The sequence below is a fragment of the Aedes albopictus genome, chromosome 2 (genome assembly GCF_035046485.1).
Source record: "Aedes albopictus strain Foshan chromosome 2, AalbF5, whole genome shotgun sequence".
Classification (NCBI taxonomy): Eukaryota; Metazoa; Arthropoda; class Insecta; order Diptera; family Culicidae; genus Aedes; species Aedes albopictus.
In genome coordinates, this window is record NC_085137.1 from 454,526,410 (window position 1) to 454,539,059 (window position 12,650).

Here is a 12,650-nt window from a genome sequence, read left to right on the forward strand (position 1 = left end):
TCCGGTTGACAGTACAGTATTTAGCTGTGTACGAAGATACGGATTAGTTGGTTTACAGATGACAGGGTTCTGACGGGAAGTGCTTCAAGCGAGGCTTACATAACAATTGACAAGAAACCTATTTTCCTTGACTTTCTACGCAATGGACATCCGACCGAACACACGTGTTTTCGTTAATCTCCTAGGCATTATTAAGACATGACGTATGTGCATGACGAAACAACTAGCAGGACACAGTTCCAGACGTCTCTTTTTAATAACGACATTCAGCATATTTCCAATAAAACTACACTTCAATAAAGCAAAGACTAAAGCTGCTATGATAGAACAGATCAGAATGACTTAATTGACTTATTGACTACATATTGGAAATCTACTTCGAATAACTGACAAATTGACAAGAACCTAACTAAATACATGGACCATACTACAAAAAAACAATTGACAAAAAGAAAAAAGGGGAAACTTTTATTAAAACTATTTTTGTTCAACGCAGGCCAAAACAGTGTCGACTTGGGCCACGATATGCCTACGTACTTCTGTGTGTTGAAACAAAAATAGAGGCTCATAGAAGCAAACGTAGGGAAAGGGTGCGGTGTTAGAACATAAGCACAGTGTGCTACCGCCGTAATCACTATGAAAAAAAAAAAAAAGAAATGAATGAATTTCCAGGTTTTTGAATGATTGGCTGGATGAATCTCCGTTGCTCCTCCTCTTCTTGGCGTAACGTCCTCACTGGGACAAAGCCTGCTTCTCAGCTTAGTGTTCTATGAGCACTTCCACAGTTATTAACTGAGAGCTTCCTCTGCCAATGACCATTTTGCATGTGTATATCGTGTGGCAGGCACGAAGATACTCTATGCCCAAGGAAGTCAAGGAAATTTTCTTTACGAAAAGATCCTGGACCGACCGGGAATCGAACCCGTCACCCTCAGCATGGTCATGCTGAATACCCTTGCGTTTACCGCCTCGGCTATATGGGCCCTATCTCCGTTGCATATACTCGAAAAAGCCAATGTTTTGGTTCGCAGTTCTGCATTTTTTCAGACTTTTTGGAAAAAAGTACCATTTAGTACAATGCTGCTGCGCTCTCATTGTGAGCCATTTATTGAAAATTTGCCGTTTCACCGTTCTCATAGTGTTCTTGAGACCAGGGATGGCATGCTCCTCAGTGTGGGTGCAAGTGTGCGCGGTTTTAATATGAAAATGACTGTACTGTGCACATTTTCAGTGCGGAATGCCATCCCTGCTTGAGACACTCACGAAACGATGAACCTTTCATTATTTGCTGAGTAAATACCTAAAAATACATTTGAAAATCATAGATTCATGTTTGCTGATTGGAAAAAAATGGAACGAGTTCACCAATGAATAGCTTAGCTGCTTCACCCACTGGTTGGCGCCGTATGGCCGAATCCCATAAACAATTTCCTCCACACGTACGCGCAACGACGACACTCAGCGCAAAGCAGTCGACGTCGACGATCTTTAGCATTCCTATTTGTTCAACATATTAATTCTACCTGTACTATTTCTATAAGCATTTCAATTTTATCCATCAACAAGTAAAGTTGTAAATTACTATAACATGAAACTTCGCACTACTGTCATAACTATATGTGGTAATGTACTAACTCAAACTTTTTTATTTGATTTTTTACAGGTAAGCGTTCTACCTTCTTCATTCTGTGAACAACAAGACAAATCTTCCCCTAATATTAACCAGGTGAGAATAGTAAGAACGATTAGACATTGCGGTGTCTCAAAAAAGCTAAATTATTGGAAAGTTAAGTTGCTCGCTCCTAAAGTGATAGATGAGGACCGCAGAAATAAAAGTTCTATGCTGAAAACCCCGTTCAAAATATTTAGAGGTTTCATGCAGGGATGGGAACACTCGCTTGCAAAGAGTTAAACTCACTTGTTATTTTCTCAGCTAAGAAGTGGTAGGCTATAAAAAAAAACAGTGTGTGGAGTACTTTTAGCTAATGGTTTTATTTAAAATTTTACCGAATATAGCAAAGGGTCGCATACGCATACCAAAATCGTGATAGAAATATGAAAGCGACTCTCCCCAAGGTGAGTGTAATATATATATTCACCACTTGGAGCGTTGCCTTCATAGCTCTCTCACCACTTAGGTAAGGTGTGCGAGCCTTACTTTATTTGGCAAACGGTTAGATTGAACCACAAGGTAGAAGTCCTTCATTACCTGTTTTTTTTTTAGTATGCTCCTAAGCTGAGAAAAAAAAACAAATAAGTGTAACTCTTTGCAAGTGAATGTTCCCATCCCTGGTTGCATGTATCAACTGTGCGAAAAATGTAAGGGACTTCTTCTTGGCGTAACCAGGCTTGGAAAGCGTCAATGTCAGTACGAGTCGTCACGTGATTTTTACAGAAGTGCCTCGCTCAAATGTCATCGATCGGGAGACGATGACCAAGAGAGTCTAAAAATATTTGCTCATTTTTCGGTCATGACGAAGCGTGATCTGGTTGTAAACAAGACAATTCTTCATTACACCAACAAAGCTAGCCATGAAAATGTATGACAATTCACAGGTCATTTTGACAGACCACACACATACACGAAAAAGACGGATAACATATTCTACTTTATCGATCTTGTTGCCGTCCTTTTCATGCTCATGTTGCATCTGTTAAAATGACCTGAGAATTGTCAGTCATTTTGAGGTTAGGTTCGTTGATGTAATGAAGAATTACTAGCACATCGATGGATTTTGTTATTGTTTAAATCCTTTACATCATGAATATATCAACACTGATTTTTCATTTGGGCCTAACTGACATTTTCGAGTTCTCTTCATGGATCCTCTCTGTGTGTTATCACAGAATGGGTATTGAGTTTTCCAAAGATTTTTTGGTTGAAATGCGAGGAAGTTTTCGTCATGACGCTTGATTATTGCGAAATGACATGACGAAGTGCGCGAGTGCTCGTTTCATTTTGTGACGCTGAGAAGGCCTACTTGTTCATTGTCATGGGATGGTCACGATCAATAGCAGCACTGGGCATAACTCAACCACTGTGACCGATACTGCTATTCAGCATGAGTAACCACAGTTATTAACTGAAAGCTTGCTTTGTCAATGATCATTTTGAATGTGTATATTGCGTGGCAGGCACGACAATAATCTCCCAAAGAATGTTTCACTACGAAAAGTTCCCGGATCTATCGGGAATCGAACCCGTCACACTCAGTATGGTTTTGCTGCTTCTCTACTGATGAACTTAAACTGGGAAGCAATGACTCATTTACCTTTACTGATGGTTCATGTGATGGAATATTACACCGAGCTAAATTTTCACTTAAATTTTACTGGAAATCTCTAGTAGATTTTTTTTTTCAAATCTACATTTTAAACAAATGATTGGTAACTGAAAAATTGTCACTGAAAAATTCCAATAAAATTAAAGCAAATTCTTTTACTACGCAATTATATGAATTTTAAGTACCGTAAAACGGGGTAACTTTGATAGTTTTTAGGCGAATTTTCTTAATATTTTTCCATGTAACAGTATTTCCTCTATTTTTATATTTTTAAAACAAGTACTGGAGTAACAGTTATCAATTGCAATTGAAAGATTCGATAATCTTAAATATTTTGGGTGACTTTTAGTTTTCCATATGAGCGAGAATCAGATTTTCATTTTGGGGTAACTTTGATAGTGCCCTGAAAAACACATCAAATCTTGAAAAACAGTCGAAGATTGAAATCTAAGGAGTATGAACATGATGAGAGAAGCCTTGTGGAATATATCAGATATAATGTTTATATCAAAACATTGATTTTTTACTAAATTCTACATATAAAATGAGTTTGGGGAGTTCTGAGTGAAAAATACAGTTAATTTAGCTATCAAAAATTATTATCTTTGTAAAAATATATGTTTAACGGTACATCAACATATGATTACGTGCTATTCATGATGGGTTTTCTTTTTTTGGGTAGTTTTTGAATGTTTTATTAACAAATTTTGAACAACACAGATTTATCTGCATGAAAATACAAGGGCATTGCAGACTTTTAGGCGTTTATCGATGTATGGAGATTTATGTCCCAATTTAAAAAATTGCTACCATTTCGTAAAAACACATTTTGTTAAGAGATTCAAGCCCAGATTTGGAATCTACTATGACGAATCTATCGAGAATAAGAGTCCATTCATTGAAAAAATAGTTGAACCGAAGTCGTACAGCAGATTGTTTGAAGGGGTTGACAAATGACAAAAATATCAACAATTTTTATTTTTTGTCCTAAAAGTTGTATATAAACTAGGTTTTAATGAAAATACGTCTAAGATGAACTTTCATATGTATAGATTTGATCTACGTTTGCCTTTTTCTTTACTGGTTGAAGGAATCATAGTTTTAAGATAAACTATACAATGCCTGTTGCACTATCAAAGTTACCCGCATTATCAAAGATACCCCGTTTTACGGTATTCTGTTTTGGTTTACTCGAGAAGCAATCGAAAATTTAATTCTTCTTCGTAAGAAAACATTGTAAATCACAGAACACATTCGTATCATCACACTCATGCATGGTCCGTTACTGATAGGTGACAACTAAACGCTGTAAAGTCATATACTAGCTTTCCCGGCAAACTTTGTCTTGCCAAAATGTGGTGGTTTGACAAATGTTGAGGTCATCGCTGCACCGCACTCTAGATTGGTTTTATCTCCCTCGTGTCGATTTTCTTCCCAGCTCATGAAAAATCCGTACTTTATCAATTTTCTTACTTTTTCAGTTGATTTTCGTAACTTTTTTTTTTACTTATAAACACAGCCACCATGAATACGAATCGAACAGTGCCAGAGTCATGCTTATCGGCTTATCCGTTCGTGAGTTTTTTTTTTGCCTCAAAGGAACTTCAAACTCATTTTTATATATATACACTCCCGTTCAAAAGTTTGGGGTCACCCCCTCAAAAACATGTAATTTTTTTAGTCCTATATCTCCGCCAATTTGCGTCCGATTTCAAAACCCTAGGTTTCATTCAAAAGATAATAAGCCAAAGAAACTTTGAACATGATTTAAAAGAAACTTTTTCAAAAAATTTTGTATGTAAACTTAACCCAAAGTTTCCAAATTTTCTAAAAAATGAATATAAACTTACGGCAGTGTCGCTGGAAGTTGGGTCGACCAAATTTTAAGATGAGAGCGGTAATGTGACCCATTTTCTATTAGCTTTCAACTGCTTTTTACAAAACTTAGCTAAAAAATCTAGAAAAAAAAGTTATTAAGTAAATTAATCCTTGATGTCATCGACTAAAAGTTTGGGGTCACCCCTCAAAATGCTGTATCGGCCAAAAGTTTGGGGTCACTATCGTAAAACATGGAAAAGTGAGTTGTTGATATCTTTGGCATCTTTCATTCAATTTTAATTCTTCTTGGCTTATTTGAAACAAAATGAATGATACTTACTGCATAGACATTGAACCACACATATTTGTTTGAAATTTACATACTAAAACTTAACGTAAAGTTGCCTCATTTTTTGAAGCGTGGTAAAATGTGCTAACTTTACATAACATTTTTATATACAAAAATCGTTAAATACGATAAGTTGAAGACATCAAACGTATATTTAGTCAATTATCTTTGAAATGAGCCAAAAATAATTAAAATTGAACTAAAATCACTTTTCCATGTTTTACGAAAGTGACCCCAAACTTTTGGCCGATACATCATATTGAGGGGTGACCCCAAACTTTTGGTCGATGACATCAAGGATTAATTTACTTAATAACTTTTTTTCTAGATTTTTTAGCTAAGTTCTGTAAAAAGCAGTTGAAAGCTAATAGAAAATGGGTCATATTACCGCTCTCATCTTAAAATTTGGCCGACCCAACTTCCAGCGACACTGCCGTAAGTTTATATTCATTTTTTAGAAAATTTGGCAACTTTGGGTTAAGTTTACATACAAAATTTTTTGAAAAAGTTCCTTTTAAATCATGTTCAAAGTTTCTTTGACTTATTATCTTTTGAATGAAACCTAGGGTTTGGAAATCGGACGCAAATTGGCGGAGATATGGGCCTAAAAAATGACATATTTTTGAGGGGGTGACCCCAAACTTTTGAACGGGAGTGTACAGCCATTCCATAGAAAAACGATATAGTGCATCTCCGATTGTCGTGAAAATTGGTGGGCTTGTAGTTCTTCGGAAATAATTAGACCCGTATTTTTTTTATTTCGTCATTAGAGTAACCAATTTTCATATAGGGTAGTCCAAAAAATTAAGGTTTTTCAAAACTAAAAATTTTCAAAAAATCGTAACTTTTGAACCAGTTGACCGATTTTAAACTTCTTTTTTTTTTTGTTTGTAAGCTATTGAATTGTAGTTTTCAGGAAAAATACGTTAATGGGGCTAAAATGTAAAGAGTACTATAAAATATGCAAATATATTTTTATCAGAAAATTCAGGAAATATGGCGTAACATATCAAAAAATCAGAGATGTATGTTTTTTTAGTTTTTGAGATATGATTTTTTGAAAATAAAAGGTCAAATTTTCCCATACAAGACACTTTTTTAAATTTGATTATATTTTGATTCCTTATAATATTATGGATACCAAAACCACCAGGAATCACTTTAAAAAGCAATACTATGCATAGTTTTATGAGAATTTGCAATTTCAAGCAATTTTAGAGTAGCTAGTATTAAAATATATGACTCTCTATATTCAAAAAATCATATCTCAAAAACAAAACAACATACATTTCTGGTTTTTTGATATGTTACGCCAAATTTCCTGAATTTTCTGATAAAAATATAAAACCAGGGTACCTCTTTGGTCCCGAGACCATGAAAACGTGAAAAAACTAATATATTTGCATATTTTATAGTACTCTACATTTTAGCCCCTTTAACGTATTTTTCCTGAAAACTACAATTCAATAGCTTTCAAACAAAAAAAAACAAGTTGAAAATCAGTCAAATGGTTCAAAAGTTACGATTTTTTGAAAATTTTTAGTTTTGATAAACCTTGATTTTTTGGACCACCCTATATGAAAATTGGTCACCCTAATGACGAAATAAAAAAATACGGGTCTAATTATTTCCGAAGAACTACAAGCCCACCAAGTTTCACGACAATCGGAGATGCACTATATCGTTTTTCTATGGAATGGCTGTATATAGATATATTTGACTGCAGTATCATCCACTAGGAAAACATATACATACAGTTTACTGCATGAAATTTTCAAAAGCTTTTCTTCGGAGTCAAGATGGAGTCACTTATTTCATGTAAACCCACTGAAAAAAAAAAGAAAAAAAAATGACCGGTTACATGACTTTTTCCAGTGAAATTCAAATGTGATTTCCGCTCAGTGTACTAGAAAGTGGTATTGTTGAAGCTTTTAAAATAAAAACATTACCTTACCATTTATTTTTTTTTTGTATGTTTTATCTATTTCCTTTTTTCTATTAATTATTGTTAACCAAGATTGTAACGTTTGCATTAAAAAAATGACTTTTTTTACCCATTTTTTTCATAAAGTTTTTGTTACACTCGAGTGTCATATTTGGTAAACCAGCTTTATCGTATCGTATCCGGGTGACATCATAATCGAAGCTAACGGTTCTTTCGTGATGGTCATGATATTTTTCACAAGAAATGGTAGATCAGGAAAATGTCATAACATTTTTTTTTCATTACATTTTCTTGACATTTTACATCCCTGGCAGCTGGTTCGTATCACTTGGAGAATGATATTCCAGGACCGTCTCGTAATGATCACGATAATTCGCAGCATTGAAATAAAGCGAAGTTCTAGTTAATTTGTTTTTATATTCAAAAGAAGCAGTTTTCCATTCGGTTGTCAAGCCAAGTCGCTCTTCCAATTTGTCAGACTGTTTTTTATTCATCAGCATTAAGAACATCCGTATGATCGTCGGTAGATCTCAGACCGGAAACAAATCGTGGACCGCGGTACGTTCTCTCGCATTCGCAAACGGATCGCGGCTAGAAAACGACCTCGACGTGACATACACCTGCCATCGGTGCTTCCGTTGAGTTAATTCTTTGTTGGTTCATTCGCAGATTTAGAACAAATAATTAACGACGACTTTCATCGTCGTTATTTTTTGCTCAGATCGTGTCTTCGTCGGGCGGAGCAGCTGACGACGCGTCGCTCGCTCGTGTTCGTTTGTTTTTCATTGAATGGTCGCCGCCCGTCGGCCGTTGTCTCGATCGAGTCGCGGGGGTGGGGTCCGATTTACTCCGACTGACGGCGCTGACGTTTACGATACATGCGTCAGAGGAATTCGGATACCGAGCGTGAAACAAAGATTAATGTGACACAAAATTCCTCTGGCATTTCGCCGCGCATCCGGTGCGAGCGTAGTTGTTAAATGCCAAGGGGAGCCATCTACAGCGTGGTCAACAACAGAGCAGAAGTTCTCTTAAAATACAGTCGGTTCGAACTAGAGAAACCTGAATTTTGTTGTTCACCTCTGTAGTCGGAACATGGTATGTAGATGAATGCGGTTGTTTGCATACCTAGTAGTATTGTCACTAGCCTAGAATCGATCCTGAAGTCCATAGTCCATTTAGCTCAGTTGGTAGACGCGTATCTATTAAACATGTTAGAGCTGCGGGTTCGACTCCCAATTCGGTTCAGGATCTTTTCGCATTCGTTTTTTCTTTTTTCTCTTTCTTTTTAAGGCATAGTGCATCTTTGTTCATGCTATAAGATGTACTAGAGCGAAAAGACCAATTGATAAAAAAAAACATTGTTCATGAAAGCAAGTGCTATTCCCGTTGCAACGCCACACCAGAAGATGAATAATACAGGTGTACGTAAATTACCCAGCGAATGAGTACTAAACAGAGTCGATATACTAAATAATGATCCCACCTCTCGTACGGGTCGCTTACGACACTTGGCGGCATGCGCCGGTGCAACCTATAAATGGCATTTAAATTTCAATTAGCCGGCCTGGAGCTTAATCCAGTCCCAAAGCAGTCTGGTGTCTGTTTAGTGTTTGTTAGAACGAGTAGGAAGGCAGATCTAGGGTCTAGTAGTCTGACGAACGATGGTTTTGCATTTGAAGCATGGATCATATTTTAAACGTCCGATTAACATACACACAACACCACCAGCAGTGATTGGCGGGATTTCTTCCGGGGGTCGGAAACGAAGCTGCTGCTCAGATGGAGGGGGCCGGGTTATTTATGATGGCACGGCCAATCAAGTGCTTGAAGCGGCTGATGTAGACTGCATGTCTAGCGCGCAGGAGACGTACCTAACTACCTACCTACCTACCTACTACTACGTTCGGGGTATATGAAGTGTGATTGAGCAGAATGGTTCGGAGGAGTGTTGGATAAATTCTCCACTTGATGGGACAAGCAAATTCGTCTTATTGGCACAGCTGGGATAATAGGCATATTGATGGCTCGTTTGACGGGGACCGGGTAATACACATGTTAATTGGGTGAAATATCTGTCAGGCGGTAGAATTAGTGGGTGCCAGTGAAGCTCGGTGGGTGAAAGTCTGAAACGGGTCTCAAATTAGGTCCAATACGAGTATGATAAAATCTGTGGTGCTAGAGATTTGAATAGTAAAACCACAATAGAATGCATGGTAGCTGACTTCCAGAAAATTCACACATTACGGGGAATCATTCAGGAAACCGTTTTGGGAATCCTCCAAGAGTTTCTTTTTGGAGCCCTCTTGGCGTTCATTTTGGAAAAAAAATGACATTTACAGTTCATGTTATGATGGAAAACAATTAAAATTTGTTTTGCTTGATCGTTTGGAACATTTGAATTAATGATAACTACAATACATTTCAGATCATCAATTTGAAAAGTAGAGTTTTCCATCTCTTCTTTTAATATCGCGCTTGTCTATTTGATTTGCAATAAATTATGGTAGTTGTATGGTTATTGGTAGTACCATTGGTAACCATACAAACTATTTAACAATGTTGTAACAATTAAATGTATGGTTTCTGCTTGAGATTTGTAATTCTCAACCTATTTATAATATTGTTCTTTTTTTTCACGATAAGATTGTCATTAGTTATAATGTTATTTTATAGAATGCATGGTAGCTGACTTCCAGAAAATTCACACATTGACACACATTACGGGGAATCATCTAGGAAACCGTTTTGGGAATCCTTCACACCAAGAGTTTCTTCTTGGAGCCCCCCTAGAGTTCATTCTGGAAAAAATTACATTTACAATTCATGTTATGGTGAAAAACAATTAAAATTTGTTCTGCTCTATCGTTTCGAACATTTGAATTAATGATAACTACAATACATTTCAACATGATCAATTTGAAAAGTATAGTTTTCCATCTCTTCTTTTAATATCGCCCTTGAATATTTGATTTATGAATTATGGTAGTTACAATGGTTATTGTATGGTACTATCAACTATATAACAATATTGTAACATTTAATTGTATGGTTTCTGCTTTAGATTTGTAATTCTCAAACTATTTATAATTTTGTTCTTTTTTTCACGATACGATTGTCATTAGTTATAATGTTATTTTATAGAATGCAAGGTAGCTGACTTCCAGAAAATTCACACATTCACACATTAACGGGAAATCATCCAGGAAACCGTTTTGGGAATCCTCCAAAAGTTTCTTCTTGGAGCCCTCCTGGAGTTCATTCTGGAAAAAACGACATTTACAATTCATGTTATGGTGAAAAACAATTAAAATTTGTTCTGCTCTATCGTTTCGAATATTTGAATTAATGATAACTACAATACATTTCAACATCATCAAGTAGAGTTTTCCATCTCTTTAAGGTATGGTTTCTGCTAGAGATTTGTAATTCTCAACCTATTTATAATATTGTTCTTTTTTCACGATACGATTGTCATAAGTTATAAGGTTATTTTATCGTTTTTGTGTGGTAGCTACGATGTACTGTATAGTTATAAAGTTATAACTGTATGTTATAAAGAAATCATCCGGTAGTTCCTTCTGGGAATCTTTCAGAAGTTTTTTTTTAGAAATTCTTCATGAATACCTTCTGAGAAGCATTTTTGGAAACTTGTTTCCTGGATTAACGAGACAACGAGTACGATTTCAAATGCAAAACTGGTCAATTGCTGAAGAATGTCCTCGGCCAACAACCGAGCAAGTACTTCCAGAGCAATAATTTTGAATAGCTGGCTACCTCCCAATTTCAGGGTTACTCAAGAAAGCAGAAAAATAGTCTAATCCAACCCAATCATCATGGCATCGCACCGTTCAGCACTATCATTACGCCAGCACGAAAATCGAAGCTTCCTCCCTGGACGTGACAGAAACCGGATGTGACAAGACTGTGGCCGTTGCCAAGGATAAACTCCCCCAATCGTTCATCATAAGCCGGAGATGGTCGCTTTGCGCTGCTTTTGGTTACCTAGTTAGTATTTCGCACTTGACGTCGCAATGAACGCAGAAAGCTTCGTCCGTCCGACGAAAATTGCAGGTTGTTCCTCTCCATTCCAGTTTTGCTGCTTGGCTGCGTACCACCGTCATTATCATCACACCGAGGAGGATGACCAAGCCACCCTCCCAGTACGGAAGTCACAACTTTTCGTCAGTTACCGCCACATCCATCCCGGCTTTTTACGGACGGCGATCGTAAAGGTCCAGTAGCGCTGCTGAAGCACTTACAAGGACGTTGCGTAACGTGCGGTGTTGGAATGCCTAACAAAAATGTTGAACAAGTACCACAACCACCGGACGATATAAATTATTGTGGATACAATATAATTACAATACCACTTATGGTTATGAACCATACAATGTATGGTTGGAATTCTACTTGTTCCGGTTAATTAGTTCAAACCTTGCGGTAGAATCAAGTTTTACCAACGATCGTTATTTTTTCAATTATAATGCATAAAGATAGTCTGTTCAGTTCTTAAATCATACAACTATTACGAAACTGGCTTTTGAAGCCAATTTGTTTTAATGCAGTTCACTGTATAGTTTGACTATAATGCATCATACTTGGGCAATGACAAGTAAAGTCAATGAGCAATAGACTGTCCCAAAAAAAATCGATGTTCAAGAAGTCATGGTGCTCAACCCTTAATTGAAAGATATGCATATTTGAAGCATTTTTGTAGAACATTTCGATTTTCTAAAAAATCATTAAGAGGTTCCGCTAGGGCGATTTTTGAAAAATGGCCTTTTTTCATGAAAAGTCTCAAAAAAATCATTTTTTCGTAATATTTTTTCAACTTCTGAATTTTTTCAATATTTTTGTATTTTTCTATGGACCTCTAGGCATTCTTGAAGGGGATAAGTTTTTTGAATATTGTATTTATATTGACGGCAGAACCATTTTTATGTTGATAAAAAATCTATTATTTGAGAATTTTTCGTCTAAATTTGAGAAAAAAATACATGCACGATTTTTTATTTTCAATTTTTAAAATTTTATCTGATAGTACTATTTGTATGCGTCATTTCTCTAAAAAAAGATTTAAAATATCTTGTCTAGAAGCTGAGATATTAAGGTTTTAGTAAATGGACAATTTTTCAACTTTTTTAAAACTTTGGATATTTGGAATATTGTAAGGTCTTTTTGATACTCCCATGTTCGTAAATTAAAAAAAAAGTTTAAAAAACAGCTTTCCTTGTTGGATGATCAAGCTAGT

The 12,650-nt window shown here is 36.1% G+C and overlaps 1 protein-coding gene across 11 annotated transcripts in view; it reads left to right on the top strand.

Annotated features, from left to right (window-relative positions):
- LOC109419707 (RNA binding protein fox-1 homolog 1) overlaps positions 1 to 12,650 on the top strand; it is an 823,173-nt gene that overhangs the window by 528,028 nt on the left and 282,495 nt on the right. For 7 of the 11 annotated variants that reach the window (XM_062853910.1, XM_062853917.1, XM_062853912.1 and 4 more), the window contains exon 1: positions 1,574 to 1,726. The exons of the other annotated variants lie outside the window; for them this stretch is intronic. In XM_062853910.1, the coding sequence (XP_062709894.1) occupies positions 1,589 to 1,726 (138 nt within the window). In that variant the 5' untranslated portion in view covers positions 1,574 to 1,588. Of the gene's footprint in view, positions 1 to 1,573; positions 1,727 to 12,650 lie in introns of those variants that run through there. 11 annotated transcript variants of the gene reach the window in all.